This window comes from Dreissena polymorpha, chromosome 9 (genome assembly GCF_020536995.1).
Source record: "Dreissena polymorpha isolate Duluth1 chromosome 9, UMN_Dpol_1.0, whole genome shotgun sequence".
NCBI classification, from domain to species: Eukaryota; Metazoa; Mollusca; class Bivalvia; order Myida; family Dreissenidae; genus Dreissena; species Dreissena polymorpha.
In genome coordinates this window covers 10911949-10935742 of record NC_068363.1, presented here as the reverse complement: position 1 = coordinate 10935742, position 23794 = coordinate 10911949, and the positions used below count along the sequence as shown (strand labels likewise).

General features: G+C 36.0%; 1 protein-coding gene across 1 annotated transcript in view; it reads right to left on the bottom strand.

Annotated features, from left to right (window-relative positions):
- Nucleotides 1-1586: 1586 nt before the first annotated feature.
- LOC127844931 (importin-4-like) overlaps nt 1587-23794 on the bottom strand; it is a 65592-nt gene continuing 43384 nt past the window's right edge. Inside the window, exons 15-25 of the mRNA XM_052375493.1 lie at nt 15470-15593; nt 13898-14009; nt 13016-13209; nt 12718-12884; nt 11817-12010; nt 9531-9707; nt 7960-8168; nt 6386-6518; nt 6022-6126; nt 4870-4939; nt 1587-4478 (exon numbers count right to left, since the gene is read on the bottom strand). Coding sequence (XP_052231453.1) covers nt 4321-4478; nt 4870-4939; nt 6022-6126; nt 6386-6518; nt 7960-8168; nt 9531-9707; nt 11817-12010; nt 12718-12884; nt 13016-13209; nt 13898-14009; nt 15470-15593 — 1643 coding nt within the window. The 3' untranslated portion in view covers nt 1587-4320. The remainder of the gene's footprint in view (nt 4479-4869; nt 4940-6021; nt 6127-6385; nt 6519-7959; nt 8169-9530; nt 9708-11816; nt 12011-12717; nt 12885-13015; nt 13210-13897; nt 14010-15469; nt 15594-23794) is intronic.

The following is a 23794-nucleotide window of genomic DNA, read 5'->3' as shown; positions in this document are numbered from 1 at the left end:
TAAAATTATTTTTTGCGCGCAAATTTGAAAGTGTTGTAAAACTGTGGTCAATAGGTATATTGATAAGTATGGAAATATCCGCATAATACAGGAGTGCGATAAATGAATTTTCGATACTTTGTACCCGAAATACCATGAAAGCATACGAAACTTAGCATGAATAAATGAGCATTTCGTTCGTGGAAAACAGAGTAAAATTGTAAAACACGTATATAAGTTCATTTGGTAGAATTGTAGTTCAAAGTAATTTGTATGTGAAATAAAAGAAGATATTTGTTGCATGTACACAATAACTCACCATTTATATTTATATGCCGCAATGTTTTTAAAAAGTAAATACACGCTTCCTTATTAAAAAATATGCTTAATTGTTGTACTTTGTGGTCTCACTTGGAACAACGCGTCTGCAGGCTATATAAATCGAAAACGTGAAATTTTACAAAAATAAGGAAACTGGTACGGAATAGGAGTACATAATTCAACTGAACATCAAAATATATCAGAATACTAAGCACATAACCATTCCGTTCGATAAAATATTGTGATTTTTGCCGTATGTGTAGGGAAAATTGGCATTTTTAGACAGATATGACTATACCATTCAGGTTACCCGGGACGCGATATGTTTAACTACCCTATTATCACGGTCACGGATTTTGTGAAAAGCAGAACCTAACCAGATTTATTCTATTGAAATTTCGAATATATTTTAGCGATTAAATAGCCCTCTAAGTTAATAGGAAATTTAGTCGGATATGGTGAAACATAAATATGCTATGACTTTTTTGTAAACGTGCAGTACCCATGCATAGAGAATGCGTTTGCAAAGGTATCCGAGATAGAGTGAACCCGGTTACAAAAGTAAATAAGAAAGCTTTTGCAAAAGTACCTCAAGTAAAGTGAGCATGTATATAAAAGTACGTCATGAAGAGTCGAATCGTTACAAAACGTACCATAAGTAGAGTGAACCGGTTAAAAATGTTATCTAAAAATTGAAAAGAATATTCAGAATATTGGCTTAACCCTTTCCCACTCAGGGGCAAATGGAAAATAGCTATGTGCAAACAGCATAAAATCAGAACAGCCTGCGAGTAACTTGCAGTATGTTAATGTTTTATGCTATTTGCTGCTCAACAATATGTACCGGTAAGTGTTGGAAATGAAGCCTTTAAAACTTGCAATCAGTAAGAAAGGTCTATAATAAAATTTGACTTTCTAAGGGACTACAAATGCGTAAAATGTATCTAAGTGGTAAAGGGTTAAGAATGTTTTTGATACAAGGCCCATGTCTAAGAGCTCTGCACATCCTCTTTGTCCTAAACAATGGTCTATTTTCTATTTTTGAATTTCAGTTCCAATCGAAGCATGCTTTGCAGTTATCAAATTTAAGTACAGAGCAAACTCAATATCTAATGATATATGAGCTGTGTTCCTTTAACTCGTATGTCAATCTATACATGTGCTTTAATTTGGTGTTGAATTCCTTCGACACTGACCAGGTGTCTAAATATTAGCATTTAGTGGAAAGACCAACATATGGATGATGCAAACTATTATATGCCATATAGACAACGAACAAAAGACAATATGGTGGAAATATGGTATTGCACAAAATAATACATTAAACCAAATAAATACAGGAGAGTAATATGCATACAAACTCTTTACCAAATGGAACTACATGACCAAGTTCTAAATATGTTTTAACCGTTTTTAAACAAAATCATTATTCACCAATATAACTCAGCACAGATTCTTAACAACAAGTTACAAATGACTATGATTATATCAATAAAAAAACCTCCAACGACACCAAATAAATTTTTGAATTTCCTGCCTAATAATTATGTTCAAGTCTTCATTTAAATGATCATTTTTAATTAAGCCTTTCAATATCAAAGTCCATATATCACAACATAATTAAACAGCCATTAAGCCTCTGACACTAGGGAGCAAATACAGCAAACAACAAGATGATGCATTCCATTAACGTATGAGCCCCCAGTTGATGCCTTATATGTATCGATTCATTTGCCCATTTGAATAGTTATATGCCAAAAAGAAGGTAAATGGCTAGGCGAAGATGAGGTTAAGGCATTAGGATGTGTTGAGCCTGTTAAAAACATCAATGCAAGTATCAAAGCTTTGAAGCAAGCAGTACTGATGTTTAGACGAAACATGACATTTTGGTGGACTATGCATTTGAACCATCTGAATTACTAATTATTTCCAAAGGTAGGGGATTGTCAACGTCAAATAAGGTAACATGATGTGGAAAGACAACATCATTTGAAGTATTAATGTTTTGTCTCAAGCATCATTAATGTTGTACCAAAGGTGCCATTTTGATTAAACCTCATATGGACACAAGAAGTAACTGAGAAGCCAATCCCTATATGCCTAAACACATCTGTAAATCCTGGGGGCCCAAAAATCACTATCGAAGTATAAACATAGTTTAATGCGGAAAAGATACCGGTATGGTGAGAATTGCAGTTCACCTTTCAGAGTATTACAATGTGCAAATGAAACATTGTTGAAACTGTACTTCTAAATGAAATAAACTTCCAAATTCAGATGGCACAATAAACCGCTTGTTTGAATGCCTGTCTTACCATATTAGACCCTGTTTATCACAAACACATTAGTCCTGTTTATTTATAACTAATTACAAACACAACCTTCATTAACTGACATATTTTCTGTGAAACAAAGATTGAATCCAACAATTTACAGCTGCAAGATATTCAACAACAAAAAACACAAACAATTTCCTTCATAGTTTGTATAGAAAAAAATGAACTCCAAACTGTGCAATTTTCATTTATCTTATGATATATTTATCTGTAAACTAAACTTATATTATAGATCAAGTATGAAGTAACATCATTCAGTTATCTTGAGCTTTAAAGCACCCTACAATTACAACAAATCTCTATGAAAAACTTCTTTAAAATACTTATAAAAAATATGCTGATCACCAAATATGTATATTAAATGTATTATAACATCAAGTTAACAAAAATATATGTTAATTAAATTCATAATTACAAGAATCATCCCTTCGTAAACCCACAACCAAATGTATGTTTATGTGATTATAAGGATCATGTTTAAGACCTGCAGTATTATGGACATGTTTTTGGAGGTATAAATAATATTAAATACATATAACATAATTAATGCAAATATAATGCATGGTTTATATCAGCTACACATGTACTTGCAATTAGTATTTTATGTACTGGGCTATTACTGTATTCAAGAAGATTCAGAATACCTCTAGTATATAATATAGTTGACTATCTAGATTTATTTTTATAATTCTTATTTGATTTTCAGACAGGAATATGTACATGGTGAATGTTTAATGACACATGTTTTAATAAAATCAATAGTCAAAAAGTTGTTTATTGACAAGAACATTACATGACAGAACTATACACGTTAGTGTTAATCTTAAAACATAAATGCAATTCTTCTTTTTGCACACATGGTTAACGGGGCATAATCATGGTATGTCCCTGAATTATAGATTCGTATTTAAGTCCCATGTTTAACACACATATATCTTTCCCTTCAAACGAGCTTAAACAAATAATTTATATAAAGAACCCATGAATGCTGAACAGGTAAATGAAACGGTAAAATACAAACATGTTTAGACAATACAGTGCACCATGTAGTATTGCATTGCAATAACAATTGCTGACTTCAACAATTAAGTTGTAAATGATCTGAAATTATCTTATTATGAATAACATTTCATAATTCGATCAACAAACTACTAACAAAAACAATTTAACAACAAACTTTTAGCATTTTTGATTAAAACCACTGTTGACTGATTTGTTCATCAGATCATCTCACATCATAAATCAAGGTTCACTATTTTGGTAAAATTTCATGGAAGGATAATTCACCCTCTACATTACAGGTTTTACTGATTCTTTATTAATATTTTATAGATCTAGTAAATTTAAGAACTATTTGTTGAAATTGGCATTGAAATGGAAAATATCATCTGACAAAAATTGTTGAAATTGGCATTGAAGTGGAGTATATTTTCTGACCAAAAAAATCACACTCCTGATCAATTAGGCTCCACCTTTTTGGAATGATATCTCATTTAACGGCGTTTATACTAAAATCAGGAAGCAATAGCCACAGCCACAATAGCCACAACAAATTTTAAAATCTCATGAAAAATCTTTCACAAACCCAATTACACAATTTAAACAGAGCAACTAAAAATACTTTTATGCGAAATAACTGGCGCAGGGTAAGCAGTGTTCACCTAGACAAACACACATGGCTGCATCAAGAGGCCCCATTGACACCATGTCCATTGATGACGTGAACACAGGCTTGCAGCTTCGAGCTCAGCTCCAGGCTGAGGGAGCTTGCTAGATTCTGGAAGGCTTCTGGATATTTGCTCGCTACGTCTTTCACAAAGTCCACTGTTAACTTCTCACACTCTGTTGAGAATCATAAAAAAGTCATATGGAAAACCTACTAAACAGCAAATTTCTGGTCAGACAGTAGTAGTATTTTGATATACTATACAAAAAGGATGCAAAACGAACATTAAGACGCCACTTCTTCCTGCTATTTATATGGAATATTACCATAAGATGCATGTTGATATACAACCTTGTAATATTCATGCATGCTTTAATTACTAATTTATTATGCATATATGCACACACAAATTTAGATTATTGGTGAAATGTGTTCTATACAAACCCTGAAATTGGAAAGGTTGCCACCATTTGAGTTCTTTTAACTTATTATTAGTAGCACAACTAAGTGATAAATATTTCTTAGAACAACAAATGTGGAGTTCAAAGGACTTAGTTGCTAACAGACCTGGTTTGAAGTTCTCTGTTCCTAAGCACCCAGCTATAGCCTTCAGAATGTCTGGGATACCAGCAACCACCTAAACAAAAAAGCAAATTTGATGAATTGATATACCCCGCCAATATACTTCTGGACACAAAAGTTTTCTGGACTGATGGACAAAGCCAACGTGCATCATCCTTTTATCCATATATATATACTCATACCAAGTTTCAATGAAATCCATCAAAGCACTTCCAAGATATGGTTCCGGACACACAAAAAGCATTTTTTTAAGATACAAAGGGCCATTTCTCTGTTATTATCCAATGGTGTACAATGCTATTTGACAAGCATCATCCTCTTATTCATATATATACTCATACCAAGTTTCAATGAAATCCACCAAAGCACTTCCAAGATATGGCTCCGGACACAAAAAAGCATCTTTTCAAGATACAAAGGGCCATAACTCCGTTATAAACTGATGGTGTACAATGCCATTTGACGTGCATCATCCTCTTATCCATATATATACTCATACCAAGTTTCAATGAAATCCGCTAAAGCACTTCTAAGATATGGCTCCGGACACAAAAGTGCCGGAAGGACGGAAAGACGGACGGACAACGCCAAAACAATATCCCTCCGCCTATGGCCGGGGATAATAAGGACACAAGTGTTCCAGACTTACAAACATATTCAAGTAAAAAATGGACCATTCCTCTATTATAAGCCAATACAAAGCAACGGCATATGACATGCAACATCCTCTTATCCATATATGCACTCATACCAAGTTTCAATGAAATTGGCCCAAGGAGTTCCAAGATATGGCTCCGGACACAACAATGCTTTGGATGGGTGGAAGGAATGACCAACTAACGGACAAGGCTAAAACAATATCCTTCCATCTAGTGAGGGAGTTGGAAGTTTTAATTGCTTTAAAATGAAGTATTTATATTAAGCCTTACTTAAACAAATAGTTTTGTCACAAAAGTGATTGATATAACCAAGTGATTAAGTACTTTATGTACAAGGCCAAATCAGTAAGTAATGTGTTGATCACTCCGAATAAAATAAAAGGTCAAGCACATCTACACTTCATGATGATGACAATTCTACAATTTAACTCCACAAACAAGTTAAACCAAACACTCAACAAATCAACTCCATGCATACCTCTTTGTTGCCTGCAGCATAAAGCTGAGTGATGCAGCGGTAGATTGTTATGTTTTCTTCCTGGTCCTCTTTCAATGGCAGGCACTTCACAATCACAGGCACCACCTACAAGATAAGGCACATAAAGGGCTAGCACCCTAACAACTACAAGACAAGGTACACAATCACACATAACAACTACAAGACAAGACACCCTACATTATCACATGTACCATCTACAAAGATAACAAGTACTGGTTCAACCCATGAAAGGGACTCAAGAGTTTGTTTTAATAAAACAAAGGCTTCCAAAACCAATTTATATTAAAGGAATAGTGGAAACTCGGTTTTCTATCTTGGAAAAGCTGATGATCTCTTCACTTACCACATCCAAGGGCACATTACTCTGGCTGGTCAGGATCATTCTGCTGACCGCAGCACACACGTTGTCAATCACACGGCCATTCTTCTCATTGTTCAAGACCCCAAAAAGGATCTTTAGTACTTCAGCGTAGTGTCTGCAATGATAATGAAAATACCATTTACATGAAGACATTATTTGGAATGTATTACCTACCACCCACACTTTTGCTGATGTGAATACCTTTGAAAGTGCATGAAAAAAAGGTGACTCAAACATATGAGTCTGTGCTTCATCAATGGCCTTGAATGATGATCCGGAAGACATGTGTTAAGTTTCGAATAAAAAACTGTAGAAGGTACAGAGACATATTTATGTTCCAGGCAAACTTTTACCAAATTCCATCCTGCATAGATTCGACACAAACCTTTATCTTACTTTTCTTAAAAGAAACCTAAATGTTACAGGTCTTGGTCAGTCACTGTTTAAAAATTGTGAGCAAATACAAGTATTTAAAGTTTTATTTCAGTATCTGTAGTAAACAAATGAATAGGGCTTGGTTCATGCAAACCTACACCTGAATTTCGAGTACAGAAAGGGGCATAATTTTTCTCCATGCCAACAAATAGTCGTGCTTAAAATTATTCTTCAAAATACTAAGCTTAGTTTACTTCAAAGCTACACCAAAACAAGAGATGTGTTTGTCAGAAACACAATGCCCCCTACTGCGTCGCTCTGATTTATTTATTTTTGTTTTTTAGATCCCTTTAAAAAAATTACTTCCCTTGTAAAAATGATCTGTACCTGCCAAATAATAGATAGCAATTATCTCCCTTTAAAGCTTGCTACTTCCTTTTGATCTTTTTTTTACCTTTGACCTTGAAGGATGACCTTGACCTTTCACCACTCAAAATGTGCAGCTCCATGAGATACACATGCATGCCAAATATCAAGTTGCTATCTTCAATAAGTCCAATGTTAAAAATTTGCGGACGGACACACAGACAGACAGTTCAAATGCTATATGCCACCCTACCGGCATAAAAAACAAGAGATGTGTTTGACAGAAACACAATCCCCCCTACTGCACCGCTTTGATTGATTTATTTTTGTTTTTGATTATATTCCTTTAAAAAATATTACTTTCCTTCTAAAAATTATCTGTACCTACCAAATGATAAATAGAAATTATCTCCCTTTAAAGCTTGTTTCTTCCCTTGGATTTTATTTTTTTACCTTTCACCGCTCAAAATGTGCAGCTACATGAGATACACGTGCATGCCAAATATCAAGTTGCTATCATCAATATTGCAATAGTTATGACCAAGGTTAAAGTTTTGGGACACATATAATGACAGGCAGACAGACAGAAACATACAATGACATACAGACAGACAGGCCCAACACAATATACCCCCGATCATTCGATCCGGTGGCATAAAAAAGTTGTTTGATCAAGAGGTTGTCAAAAGTTTGACAATTACCAGCACATACTGTGTTTTCAGCAATGTTCAAGGGCAAATAACTTCCCAATGTTCAGATCATTTGGTATAAAAGTCATTGCAATTGAGCTAAAATAAAAAGATTATAACTTTAACCTGTGCATCTTCTGTCCACATTTTGACATGAGGACGCCCATGGAGTACACAGAGTTGCTGCGAACTTCGTCATCTTCGTCTCGTATCATCTTCACAAACACGGGGTACAGCGTCTCCGCGTACATACTGATTGACGGGCCAACCGCCTCGATTGTCTCCCCTAGCGTCCCTACCGCAAAGGACTTCTCTGCAGTAGAACTCGTCTGCCTCTGTGTGAGGAATGGTAAATTGGAGATATATGGTGAGGGGAGATAAGTAGTGAAGGGTGATAAAAGGTGAGGGACTTAAATGGTGTGGGAGATAAATGGTGAGGGAGTTAAATGGTGAGGGAGATAAATTGTGAGGGAGTTAAATGGTGAGGAAGATAAATGGTGAGGGAGTTAAATGGTGAGGGAGATAAATGGTGAGGGAGATAAATGGTGAGGGAGAAGAATGGCATAGGGAGATAAATGGTGAGGGGATATAAATGGTGAATGTAGATAAATGTTGAAGGGATATGAAGGTAGATGAATGGTGAATGGCTATGAATGTAGATGAATGGTGAAGGGATATCAATGTAGATGCATGGTGAATGGATATGAATGGTGAAGGGATATACAGGTACATGAATGGTGAATGGATATGAATGTAGATGAATGGTGTATGGATATGAAGGCACATCAATGGTGAAGGATATAATGAATGTATGATATGAAGGATGAATGGTGTATGGATATGAAGGCACTCAATGGTGAAGGAATATGAATGTAGATGAATGGTGAATGGATATGAAGGTACATGGAATTTTGAAGGGATATGAATGTAGATGAATGGTGAAGGGATATGAAGGTACATAAATGGGGAAGGGATACAAAGAAAGATTAATAGTGAAGTGATATGAATGTAGATGAATGGTTGAGGATATAAATGTTGATTAATGTTGATGGGTAATGAAGGTAGATGAATGTTGAAGGGAAATGAAGGTAGATACAGGGGTGTGAAGGGTGAATGGAGTTCCATGGTGAAAGGAGAGAACTTGTCTGCCTCTTTGTGATAAATGGGGAACGAAAGTCAATGCATTGGGCGTCTGAAGCAAGAAGTCACTATGACTTTCACATGTCTGTTTCATCGTTTGCGTTTTCAAAAACTGTCACTATCAAACATGTAGATCTTGATTGTGTTGTTTGAAGAGTGAAATATTTGTTTTACTCATGATTAAATAAAGAGCAAAGATGCTTCAAGGGTGTTGAGAGGTTGGAAGTGGAAATATCATAAAGTATGGATTAAGAGCAACATTCACATTACCATAGGACATTATAATTATGATTTAAAAGGGTTTGAGAACAATTTTTCTTACATCTTATAATTACACATTTTGCTTCCAATGTATTTTTCAAAATGCATTTCAAACAAGCTCACACTGAGATGAAAACACCAGCTCCCCGTGATCCATTAACTTAAAATCATAAACATCTCATATCATATTTAACAACAAATGCTTGAGATTGAAGTCACTAATTATTTAGAATGATTTATTAACAACCTCAGGCACATTAAAAACCAGACAATTTTCCAACCACAATCAAATGTACCATTCTTTTCAGCAGATCCGGCAGAAATCCCGCAAAGAACGCTGAGAAGTTTTCCCCGCCAACAAGTTTGGCCATTACAGGAATCACGTCACCAGCAGACTCTATGAGCATGCCATCAAACTCTGCTTGTTCTTCCTCCTCCTCCTCCTGCTCATCATCCTCACACTGACAGGCCACCTAAGGAAAGACAACTGAAAAGGTGATATGTGTTCCCTTATTTAAAAAGGTAGGCTAAAAGGTATGGTTTCCAAGCAACAAATATGATTCCTTTCTCATTAATGGAATGAAAACATCTCCAAAATAGAGATGCAAAAATCCTTAATGCAAAGGAAATCTTTTTTAAAGTTGAAAATCATTAATTTTTTGGTATACAAAATAATGCCATAATAGTTGCACATTTAATACTTGTTAAACGAGTATAAGCAATTTAGTAATTCAATCTCCCTATATATTTTTGCACACAAAAATTCTCATTTGATAGATGCCATCCCTCATTCCCGTAAACTAGCATATGGAAGAATATTTGAGACGCGTTCTGAGAAAACTGGGCTTATTGCATGTGCTTAAAGTGTCGTCCCAGATTATCCTCTTCAGTCCGCACAGGCTTATCAGGGACGACACTTTCCGCCTTAACTGGATTTTCGTGTAGAAGAGACTTCCTTTAAACAACAAGATGCGTTTGTGAAACACAATGTCCCCCTATATGACGTTTGACTTTGAAGGATGACCTTGACCTTGTGAAGGATGACATTGACCTTGACCTTTCACCACTCAAAATGTGCAGCTCCATGAGATACACATGCATGCTAAATATCAAGTTGCTATATTCAATATTGCAAAAGTATTCATAAAATAAGCGATTTGGGCCAAATATATTTGACCTCTGACCTTGAAGGATGACCTTGACCTTGACCTTTCACCACTCAAAATGTGCAGCTCCATGAGATGCACATGCATGCCAAATATCAAGTTGCTATCTTCAATATTGCAAAAGTATTTATAAATAAGCGATTTGGGCCACATATATTTGACCTCTGACCTTGAAGGATGACCTTGACCTTGACCTTTCACCACTCAAAATGTGCAGCTCCATGAGATACACATGCATGCCAAATATCAAGTTGCTATCTTCAATATTGCAAAAGTATTCATAAAATGAGCGATTTTGGCCATATATATTTGACCTCTGACCTTGAAGGATGACCTTGACCTTTCACCACTCAAAATGTGCAGCTTCATGAGCTACACATGCATGCCAAATATGAAGTTGCTATCTTCAATATAGCAAAAGTTATTGCAAAATGTTAAAGTTGGCGCAAACAGACAGACCAACAGACCAACAGACAGACCAACAGACAGGGCAAAAACAATATGTCCCCCACTACTATAGTGGGGGACATAAAAATACCATAAAAGCGGAAAGTGTCGTCCCTGATTAGCCTGTGTGGACTGCACATGCTAATCTGGGACGACACTTTACGCACATGCATTATGCCCAGTTTTCTCAGAATGCGACACATTTATGCAAAAGCAGCCCTGAAGTCATGGTGGCTTAGTGGATATGGTGTATGCCTAGCAATCAGACTGCAGACAATCCCCACTCTGGGAGTGTTATCAAGTCTCCAAGGACACTAAGTACAGGTTTTATTAAGTCTCTAAGGACACGAAGTACAGCTTTTAACCAGAAAACTAAGTCCACTATTCTCAATATGCCTATGGCTTTGAAGGACATCAAGCTAGAAAGAATAACTTTAAAGGGAGATTATACGATTTTGTCAAATATTTATGAATTTATATAAAATGTGTAAAAAACTTATTATACATATATTTCAATATAAATTATAATAAAAGTTAAGAAGATCATGTGTCGAAACATATGAAATAAGCTAGATATTCAATTCTGAAATCAAAAATGTCTGTACAGTCAAATGTATATCATGCATGTACGATGTAAATTAAATTTAGTTTTACGGATCATTTTAATTTCCTGCAGCTATATCTATTCATACAACACACGAACACTAACTCCGATCCCAATAAAAAGACGAATGCTTCAGTTATTGTAAGAAAATATGTACGAAATATCTTCCGTCACAATCGGCTCGGGGCGCTTATTTGTTTTTGCTGCTTTTTATGGAATTCGTCTTCAATGTATAATTTTTCTTGCCTATTTTGTGTTATTGTAACATATTTTTATCAATATATTACAATTGAACACATATAAAAATCGTATAATCTCCCTGTAACCTCTTTTTTCATCATAAAGCAATACTGCAGTTGTCTAACCTTGTGAATGAAGATAAGTTTCATGCGTGTCAGAATCTGGTCCGTCGCGTTGGGCACCTGCAGCACAGGCTGGCCTATCTTTTCCAGGAGGTCGTGAACCACGTCCACAGTAGCCATGACGACCTCACGGTCTGTGTCCTCAGAGATCACATGCAGGAACTTGGGCACCAGGTTGTTAAGCATCTCCATCATGGCTGCAATGTAAAAAAATACACATTAACATAGTGATTACATAGCAGTTATTGGAATTGGTTTTTGAATCTTAGTTTAGTTAAACTCGGTGTATCCAAAACAACTCCAGTTATAATGACATTTTTCAAGTCTGTTTCATGAGAAAAACGGGTGCATCCTTGGAAGCACCATTGCATCTTGTGAAGAAACGATGCATTAAAAGATCTCAGTATTTAGGCCAAGTGGAAATCAAAAGTTGGACCTCTCGGCTTAAAGGAGGCCAATATCGCATCACTGCCTCCAGTAGATAATTCACATCTTCTTTGAACTGAGTCTTCTATTGACACTTTTTTGTCTAGAATTCATCTCACCATACTTTATACTTAACAAAAGTGTAGGGAGCAGGGGTAGGGGTTCAATTTGAAAATCTTTAACCTGCTTTACTTTTATTATTAAACATGTAAAATGAATAACAGACTAAACTACAAAATACTACTACCCAGGTTAACCCTTTCCCACTCAGATCGAATTTAGACACATTTGTAGTCACTTAGAAAGTTCCATTCAATTAAAGATCTTGTTTACTAGATTCAAGTTTTAAAGGCTTCTTTTCCGATACTAATGAGCAGCAAAGAGCATACAACCTGAAAGACTGCGAGTTACTCGCAGGCTGTTCTGGTTTTATGCTGTTTGCAAAAGCCGTTTTCAGGTTTAACATCTCAACCCTCACCTGTCCTGGATGTTGCAACCTCATGACCCGTCTTCATGACCTCATGCAGACACACACACAGCTGTCCCAACGCCATTACGGCCCCTTTCTTGACTCTCGAGGCCGGGTACTCCAACAGGATCTGCAGCTCACTGTAGCTCTCCTCCAGAAAAGGCAGGAATGACACCCTGGATCATTAGAACATGGGAGATAAGTCATTAGTCAATTGATATATAAGTAAGTAATATTACACAGCATTAACTGCAATCTCTCTCACAGCTATGACGAAGTCCCTTGCTATATAATGTATAAATATTACCCAGCATTCACTGCAATCTCTCCAATGGCTACGGCTGTGTCTTCTTTCTCCTCCATATACGCGTTCTCTACAGATATGCCAGCGATGTCCGACATGTCTCCCTCCGCCTCATCTTCCTCTGCCTCTATATCACACTCTGTGTCAAACTCTGCATCATCAAACAGGAAGCTGCTGCTTTCTTCCTTCACGTGAGCCTGAAACGGCCGTGAGATCAGAGCACATATCAGAAAAACAAAACGATAAAACCTGTTAAGCATAAGTGAGTAAAGATATTGGCATTGTTTTCTTTATCAACTCTGGCAATGATAAAAATACAAACAGATTCTGCCGCTTTAAAACTTTTAATGGATATCATAATATGGCTATAATAGTTTCAAAACTAATTAAATGGACAAAACTGATAAAACTGACAATGATTTTATTATATGTGTTAACTTGATTTTTCGAAATATTGCACGAAATATTCGTTGATTTTGAGTGTAAATGGGCCTTTAAGTATTGAAGTTGAACGATCAGATATTTCTGAGGCCTAGTACGCAAAAAATGCCTTTGTCAAACACTTTGCATTTTTTTATAATAGTTTCAAAAATAATTAAATGGACAAAACTGATAAATCTGACAATGATTTTATTATATGTGTTAACTTTATTTTTCGAAATATTGCACGAAATATTCGTTGATTTTGAGTGTTAATGGGCTTTTAAGTATTGAAGTTGGACAATCAGATATTTCTGAGGCCTAGTACACAAAAAATGCCTTTGTCAAACACTTGGCATTTTTTTACAATATATCATATTCTATTTCAAGGTCACCTTGACATGTAGTGTCCCACTACTACATACAAGCCAGCTATGCTGGACATTCAATAAATTCTTCACTAACCTTGACCCCTTCATTTGAACGTAAAGAGAGCAGCATGAAGTGCATCATAGTCTCCAGATAGGGACCCATGTTGACCTTCAGGAGTGTTGACAGGGCCGCAAATAGGCCATAGCTGAAAGTTTAAGGGGTCTTTATGTAAGAGTGTAAATATAAAGGAATTTTTGAGAAGTGAGCAATGTTGATCCAGAAATATATTTTATCAAACATTTTGTCAATAAATAAGGCATTAAATGGCATTTTCCATCTGAAATTCGGCCTTATACGTGTATTAAGATTCCATTATTATGGAAATTCCCCTAGGGTAATTACAATCATATCAACATTCACCAAATAACAATTATATCTACATTAAATTTGACCAAAGTCAGATTTAATTTGGCAAGACAGAATAATTTTTCATGAAAATCTTTAGCTTGAAACTTGGCAGAATGAATAGAACAAGAGGCCCATGAGGGCCTGAATCGCTCTACTGGCTGGAATCAATAGGGCTCAACCCTTGATAGTATGAACAATATGAGTAAGGTTTAAATAAACAGACCCAAAATGGGAAATATATTGCATAAACAAGAAGAAATGTAAAATTTTAACTTCAAATGGCTCCTTTTCAACAATAAGTTGGACGAATTTACTTCACTCTCAATGGGGTTCTGGCCCTTGATGATATAAAACATCCGTTGAAGTTTCAAAAAGATAGAACTTTATATGTAAACAAACAAAAAATGTTTTTGTCGGAAACACTATGTCCCCTTCTGCTTCGCTTTGATTTTTTTTTACCTTTGACCTTGAAGGATGACCTTGACCTTTCACCACTCAAAATGTGCAGTTCCATGAGATACACTTGCCTGCCAAATATGAAGTTGCTATCTTCAACATTGCAAAAAATATGGCAAAATGTTAAAGATTTTCATTTTTCCTCAAATTCAAGGAGAGATAATTCTGGACTTATAACTCCGATATTGCTCATTTTCAATAGGGTTTGACTCATCATTCAGATAAAGACACTGTGCACGTTGGGAAATGATTGGATGAAAACTGTGGACTTCATTGCGTAAACAAGCCTTATTTCACAATTTTCTCAAATTCAAGGGGAGATAATTCTGGACTTTTTACTCTGATGTAACCCATTTTCAATAGGGTTCGAGTCCTCATTAATATAAAGACACTGAAGAGTTTGAAAAGAATCAGATGAAAACTGTGGACTTTATTGCGTAAACAAGCCTTATTTCACAATTTTCTCAAATTCAAGGGGAGATCATTCTGAACTTTTTACTCTGATGTAACCCATTTTCAATAGGGTTCGAGTCCTCATTTATATAAAGACACTGAACAAGTTTGAAAAGAATCGGATGAAAACTGTGGACTTTATCGCATAAACAAGAAAAAGTTTAACGCACACACACACGGACAACGGAAACCACGCCATGACATAAGCTCTTCAGGCCTTCGGCCAGTAGAGCTAAAAATTAGGAACTGTACTAACAAAGACTGGCAATAGGTCAATACATGATAATTAATTCAGCATTATCCTGAAAGTTTGTCAATACATTATAAATGCTCCAGAAAGTTACACACATGCATCTTCTCTGGTCTGGATCCTCTGCAGTGTTCAGCAAATTCAAGCCAAACTCAATGCTCTCCTTAGTGAGTGGCTGGAACATCTCAGTGCCCACACAGCGTGCAAGGACACCCAGGGTATCTGGAAATAGAACAGCATGGTTTACGTGGGAACTTAGAACACACATCGTGCAAGGACACCCAGGGTATCTGGAAATAGAGCGGCATGGTATTACAGGGCAATCAAACACACATCATGCAAGGACACCAAGGGTATATAGCTGGAAATAGAACAGCATGGTATTACAGGGCAATCAGAACACACATCATGCAAGGACACCCAGGGTATCTGGAAATAGAACAGCATGGTTTACGTTGGAACTTAGAACACACATCTTGCAAGGACACCTAGGGCATCTGGAAATAGAACAGCATGGTTTACATGGGAACTTTGAACACACATCATGCAAGGACACCCAGGGTATCTGGAAACAGAATAGCATGGTTTACATGGGAACTTAAAACACACATCGTGCACGGACAACCAAGGTATCTCGAAACAGAACAGCATGGTTTACATGGGAACTTAGAACACACATCGTCAAGGACATCCAGGGTATCTGAAAATAGAACAGCATGGTTAACATGAGAACTTAGAACACACATCGTGAAAGGACACCCAGGTAATCTGAAAATAGACAGCATAGTTTACATGGGAACTTAGAACACACATCTTGCAAGGACACCCAGGGTATCTGGAAATAGAACTGCATGGTATACATGGGAACTTAGAACACGCATCTTGCAAGGACACCCAGGGTATCTGGAAATAGAACAGCATGGTATACGTGGGAACTTATAACACACTTCATGCAAGGACACCCAGGGTATCTGAAAATAGAATGGCATGGTTTATGTGGGAACTTAGATCACACTTCTTCACCAACACATCACTGTCAATGCATAGCTTTAGAATTCCTTAAGAATTCCAAAATGAACAGTATTAAAATCACACATGCATCTTTAAGAACACCTAGAGTGCCTGAAACTAGAAAGCTGTAGGATTTCAATGGCAATGGGATTAATGCATATTCTAAAAGTATCGTCCCAGATTAGCTCCTGCTGTTCCCTGATCAAGTAAAAAAATGTATTGTCCCAGACTAACTCCTGCAGTCCAAGATTAACTCCAGCAGTCCCCTGATCAAGTATTGTCCCAGAATAACTCCTGCAGTCCCAGATTAACTCCTGCATTCCCCTGATCAAGAATTGTCCCATATTAACTCCTGAAATCATCCCAGATTAGCTCCTGCAGTCCCCTGATTAAGTATAATCCCAGATTAACTCCTGCATTCCCTTGATCAAGTATAATCTCATATTAACTCCTGCAACAGTCCCAGATTAACTCCTGCAGTCCCTTGATCAAGTATCATCTCATATTAACTCCTGCAACAGTCCCAGATTAACTCCTGCAGTCCCTTGATCAAGTATCATCTCATATTAACTCCTGCAGACCCCTGATCAAGTATCATTCCAGATTAACACCTGCAATCGTTCCAGATTAGATCTTGCAGTCCCCTCATCAAGAATCATCCCATATTAACTCCTGCAATCGTCCCAGATTAACTCCTGCAGTCCCCTCATCAAGTATTTCCCTGATTAACTCGACTGTAGTCCCAGACTAACTCCTGCAGTCCCCTCATCAAGTATTTCCCAAATTAACTCCTGCAGTCCCCTCATCAAGTATTTCCCTGATTAACTCCTGTAGTCCCAGACTTACTCCTGCAGTCCCCACATCAAGTATTTCCATTATTATACTCCTGTAGTCCCAGACTAACTCCTGCAGTCCCCTCATCAAGTATTTCCCTGATTGATTAACTCCTGTAGTCCCAGACTAACTCCTGCAGTCCCCTCATCAAGTATTTCCCTGATTTACTCCTGTAGTCCCAGACTAACTCCTGCAGTCCCCTCATCAAGTATTTCCCTGATTAACTTCTGTAGTCCCAGACTAACTCCTGCAGTCCCCTCATCTAGTATTTCCCTGATTAACTCCTGTAGTCCCAGACTAACACGTGCAGTCCCATATTAGCCTGTGCAGTCACCTGATCACATATGACAATTTAAGATTTTCATGGAATTTGCAAACAAAAATTCCGGTCTAGGTGGAAAGTGTCCTCATAGATTTGCCTGTGTGGACTGCATAGGCTCAGCAATTTTTTTTAGCCCAATTGGGAAAAGTACCGGTACCAGCCCAATTGGGAAAAATTTACGCCAAAAACCCTGAAACAGGGAAAAATCTGGCAGAGAAGTCTTCATATTGGGATATTAGTGTACGTGATATTTTGCTCACAAATTCTTTAAAATGTATAACTAAGTGTTGGCAAGTTATCAATAATATATTTACTTAGGTTCAAGCCATAAAGCTGCATAGGGAAACAAACTAAACGTTACTTTTTTTTCTCTTTTTTGAAAACCTTCCATTGGGAATTTTTGGGACAGAAATTGGAAAATTTGTAGTTTTTTCTTTCAATTGGAAAAGTGCTGTTTTCTGGTACTTTATAAAGAAAGGAAAAAAACGCCGGGGCTATTATGGGACTATACTTGAAGCACATGCATTAAGCCTGGATTTCCCAGAGACCTGCTCAAAGTTATATGCATCCGCATTGCAGTAAGGATACAAAGTGTACATAAAATGAATATTACTATGGCAGCATAGATCAATCTGCAGTAATGATATGAACAGGATGTTGGTCAAGAAATACCATGATTCACAAGTGAACACAATTCTATCTGCAAAAACAAACTTTGCAAGTTGCATGTATACCAAGGGTGCAAGTTGCATGTACACCAAGGGCATCAGGCCATGCCACTACACATAAAAATACTTTTGAGGGTCTAATTTTCAAAAGATCATTCAATTGTACATACACTAACCCTATCCCATTCAGAAGCAAAGTGAAAATGGCTATGTGCAAACAGCATAAAACCAGAACAACCTGCGAGTATCTAACACTCTGTTCAGGTTTTATGCTGTTTGCTGCTCATCAGTATCTAAGTGTTGGAAATGAAGCCTTTAAAACTTTAAAAGTAAGAAATGTCTTCCATTAAATATAACTTTCTAAGCGACTACAAATGCGTTAAAATATCTATCTAAGTGGTTAAGGGTTAAACCAAAATAAAGTTGAATGAACTGTCTAAAAGTAAACAGGTTTGTTAAAGACCTGTGAAATGCGTTATAATAAATTAAGATAAAATAAATTCAATAGTTGTCCCACAAAAACTGGTACAAGAAGGACTAACTGCCTCGGAGCAGTATTACAATAGACCACAGCTTAAAGGAACTAACAAGCTGTCATTTAAGAATCCACAATGAATACAGACACAACATGGGGTCAACTTGAACCAGGCTGCTCACTTGGTAGGGTGTGATTTCAATGACTATAATCCTCCATTGAGCGGATTAGAGACTGGAAGTGCTAGTATTCAGGCTAGATTAGCCCCACTGTTATGCATCGCAATCACACAGTAGTATTCTACATAATTGCCCACATATCATAAGAGCTAAATCATATTTGTTGAGGTTTTAAAATACCAGGGGGCCTCTTTTCTTTCTTAAAATAGTGATCACTGCAATTTTGTTTTTGTCTAGTTTACACTACTTATCTGTGAATATGGGAATGAATGGCTTGGTTTAAAAAGGTTTCCAACAGTTATATTCTATCACGTGGACTGAAATGTCCTACTGCATGAACTTAAAATCTTTTATTTTGAACACTTCTCATGAAACATTATTTTGGTATGTGATACAATTTTGTGTTTTTGTCTTATATGAGAAATAAACAACAATTTTGAAGAGAAAGCATTCATAACTGGACTATTACAATGCACTTTTCATTCAACAAAAACAACCATGATGGTAAACACTGTTGATAGTCGTGAAATCGGATATACCTGTAATTACAGTTGGTTTTTAAATCACATGGCTAAAATGACAGATTGAAATAAATGTTGAAACTTTCTGTTCTGTACACTCCGGAACCATTTACTTGCTATGGAAAACCAATTTGATGTTATAACTTCTACTGAGTAGAGACGGTGTGGTAATTAAGTTATTGCAAATTCGGGAATATTTAAACCAAGCCCTTTCACCAGCAACAAAGATAGAAAGAGACGTGGACAATGAATGCTACAAGCTCAGGACTGACCCTGGAGGAGCTGAACGCAGAAGAAAGACGATACTACATGGGAGGAATAATCCTAGTATCGATATTATCTGCTGTGGGAATTGTGGGTAATGTTCATGTTCTGGTAATCTACATCTTCAGGACAAAGCCATCCAATCACAGGATTTTCATCATCTGCCTTGGTGTATTGGACCTTATTGCATGCGCTGTTGCTATGCCATTTGTCATCAGTAACTTTGTTCACCCGTTCACGTTCTACGACAGCACAATGTGCAAGATTTTAACATTTTACAACTACTTTATTTGCTTCTCTTCTGTGCTTATTTTAATAGTGATTGTTGTTGATCGTTATCGCAAGATTTGTGTTCCTCATGGTAACCAAATGTCACACAGGGTTGCCAAGGTGATGTGCGCAGTTGCTACGGTGATAGCTCTGCTCTTCTCGTGGCCTGGATTCGTTATGTACGGCAGCACATCGATTCAGACTCGAGACCCGGGTATTCGTGGATACGAGTGCAACATTAGAAGCGAGTTGATGGACACATGGTACCCTATTATATTCAATGGCATTCTACTGGTTGTTGCTATCAGCTGTTTTATTGTCTTGGCCACCCTTTATGGAATCATTGGCAAAGTCATATGGAATCATCGTCACTTTGGCAGCCAGACCGAATATGCAATAGAAATCACAAATGAGAAAACCGACGAAGACTTCCAAGCTGCCACTGTTAATTCTGGAACCACATCCTTGTCGGAAACAAATCAAAACGATGGGCAAAGAACCAAAGAGACGAACATTGACACAGTTGCTGAAAAAGTGGACAAAAATGCGGAAAAAGTTAGTGAAAGAAGATCAAGTGTACGAACAAGTCAGACGGTGCAAACTTTGGTCCAAAGATCTGTAAGCAAATTCAACAGGACAAAACGAACAACCTTCATGCTTTTTCTGATCACACTTTTCTTTCTTTTGAGTTACATACCATACCTGATTCTTCGACTGGTATACTACACAAATGAACATTGGTATCCAAACATGACATTTTCTGGGAAAGTAGCCTACAACACATTTTTATGGTGCGTGTATATAAACAACATGGCTAACCCGTTAATTTATGGGTTCTGTGACCAACGTTTTAGACAAGAAATAGAGCATTTTTACAATTCAAAATGCTGTAGGAATAAATAACTGCATAAAACAGGGCATTACCTGGCTAAAAATTCTCTGCTGCCAAATTTGACTTGCTTTCGCAAAATTCTACTTATCTTGATTAATTTAGGGTTTTTATGAAGGAAAAGTTGAAGCCAAATAAAATTTTCAACAGCCCTATTAGTAAATTTCTAGGTTATGGCTTATTTGGCGAATGGCAGAGTAAACCCTGTGAAAATTAAGTGGAACAGAAAGTTTAAATAAATTGATTTGGACAGAGAGGCATGTGTAAAAGCAAATAAAAGAAACTTTGTCCTTATAAAACATCTTGAGGTCAAATGAACCATATTTACATGTATAATGTGTATACATTTTATAACATTTGTTATTATACAATAATTATAATAATATTCTGCATTCTCCTGGTTAAAACTTAATACATTAAATATGTACATTATATCTCTCATTTTCCATAGAGCATATATCTCATATTTCTCATGCTCTAACAGATATACTTTGACCAAGGTTACTGTTACTTTTATGATATATGAAACAAAATACAAATGTTTGCACTTTTATGTACACCCTTTAACATAGTTGGTTAATACATATATGTGATTTTTCACAGTTAGAAAACTTCATATGCAAATAATCTAATATTTTAACTTTTAAACTATAATTACCATACTACCTGTTCACTTAAACTAATAATTTTTTAATTTAAACTTTAATTACCATATACTACCTGTTCACTTAAATGTGGCTAAATGAACTTTTTATGAGAATCTTACACATCTAACAAATGTTGCATGTTAACCCTATTAACAGGTTTTTGCAAGAAGGCCTTATTTTCCAAAGTAGGGGCATATTTTGCCTTTTGCCACATTTTTACAGTTTTGTAAGGATATGGTGTGTTTTTTATAAAGACAAACACACAATTGTTTTTGAAATATATCTTGATAAACATTTTCATTGTTATAATCTTTTAACAAATTACAATTCTTATGCAGACGGTATATTCATGTAAATCATTATCTTTGTATTAGAATTAAAAGTTTAAAAAATAAAATAAAAATTAAGTTATTCCAATTTTTACATAATGCCATTTTTCTTTAAACTGTGTTATGATTTGTTATGATGGACATATTTTAGTTAACACTAGTAATGATTCATATTCGAGTGTATGCCATTTGATTTTTACAAGCCAAACAAGCATAGCATTAGCTTTCATTCATCATGAAATTTTGATAAAATTAGCTACATAACACAAATTTATGTACAAGTTTGTCTATCATCAACAAATTTGTAACGGAATCGTTCTCAGTTGCCTAACATGCAAAAATACCCCAAAATCCTGATTTCAAACCCAATAGTTTGAGAAACACTTGGCTAATCCTTCCAGATTTGTTAACATTTTGAAAAACAGTCATGCTCGACAATATTCTAATCACAAATTTTTCAACATGTTAAAAAAAGGTCCAACTAAAAAAAATACGAATTAGAATTAGAAATTTAGAATTTCGCTCAAGAGCTTTTAAACAGTATTTGCCGGTTGATGCCACAGGTACTTGAAAAAAGAGTTTTCGGTCCTTATTTAAAAGTGTATTGAATAACACTATGCAAATGCATAAAAGATCAACCAATGCACAAATATGTCGTTGTGGTTGCCAGCAGGAAGCGCCTATCTATGATTATACACCGTTTATTTGATGAAAATCTTCCAGGTATGTCCAAAACAGCCAATATCACCAATAATTCCCCAAAATCGAAGTTTGTATTCTTGACTAAATGTCAGTTATGATTGAAGGTAATTATTAGTCAATTATATTATCATGTCCGGTGACACAATAAATATTTGAGAAAACAAAATTATGACCATATTTTCCAACATCCTTTCCCACGCCTTTTTTGTTTAAATCAAAGTACTGACAGTACTGGTGTGACGATGCTTTTGAAGAGGATTGATATAAAAGCATCTATTTAGTTTATCTACATCACCACAATTGTGTATGTGGGTACGAAAATTTTGGGTAGGAAAAAAATGGGTACGAAAATTTTGGGTACAAAAATTATGCCAAAAAAAATTAAGTACGTAAAAAGATTTGGTTACGAAAAAAAATTTGGTAGGAAACAAATTGGGTACGATAAAAAATTTGGTTACGAGCACAAATTTGGGTACGAAAAAAAATTGGGTACTAAAAAAATCGGGTACAAAAAATGTAGGGTACGAAAAAAAAATTGGGGGTACGGAGAAGTAGTACCCGTGGGGAACTTGATCCTTTCAGCGAAACTGGGAGGCGGGTTACATTCTCGATCAAATATAACAAGAAATATCTTTAAAAAGGTATTCGACGTGTATTTTCTGTACCACTTATCTTAAAAAACTGTCTGTTACAGTAAAACGTTTGTGGGTTATAACATTACGTTTCAGCATATAAATTCAAAACTTGACATGCTCTTTACTTACACCATGCTCTTTAATTTCACATGTATATCAAACCAAACTTTATATTTTGTTGTTTTCTTTCCTAAGTTAATGATGCTATGTGTACGGACGTGATTTCACAATCCCTTGTGCATGAACATGTACTTTTTCTCTTTTGATTATTGTTCTTTTTCTCTAATTCAATAAGCTTAGGCATGTTTGTTCGTTAAGTATATATACGGCAATAATTTCATGATCGAAAGTGGGTATGAGCACATAGTCGTAAGACCACTTGAATACGTGAGTTCGCCCATGAACACATGGTAAGGTTAACTAAATCTACGCGATATGACCTAATATGTTTTTAAAACAGCAAACAATATCCAACAAACGAATGAATTGTCAAACATAGTATGTGCACTGATGTGGCTCTGTAATTTATGTTTGAAAAGTTTATTAAATATGCAAAATGAGAAAGCATGCAGAAGAGCGAGTATCACAGATATGATACGGCTATTATGCTGTTTATATACCATAGTCGCTACAATGTTTACAAATGGCAGGTTCGAAATAATTCCTTTTCTTTACAC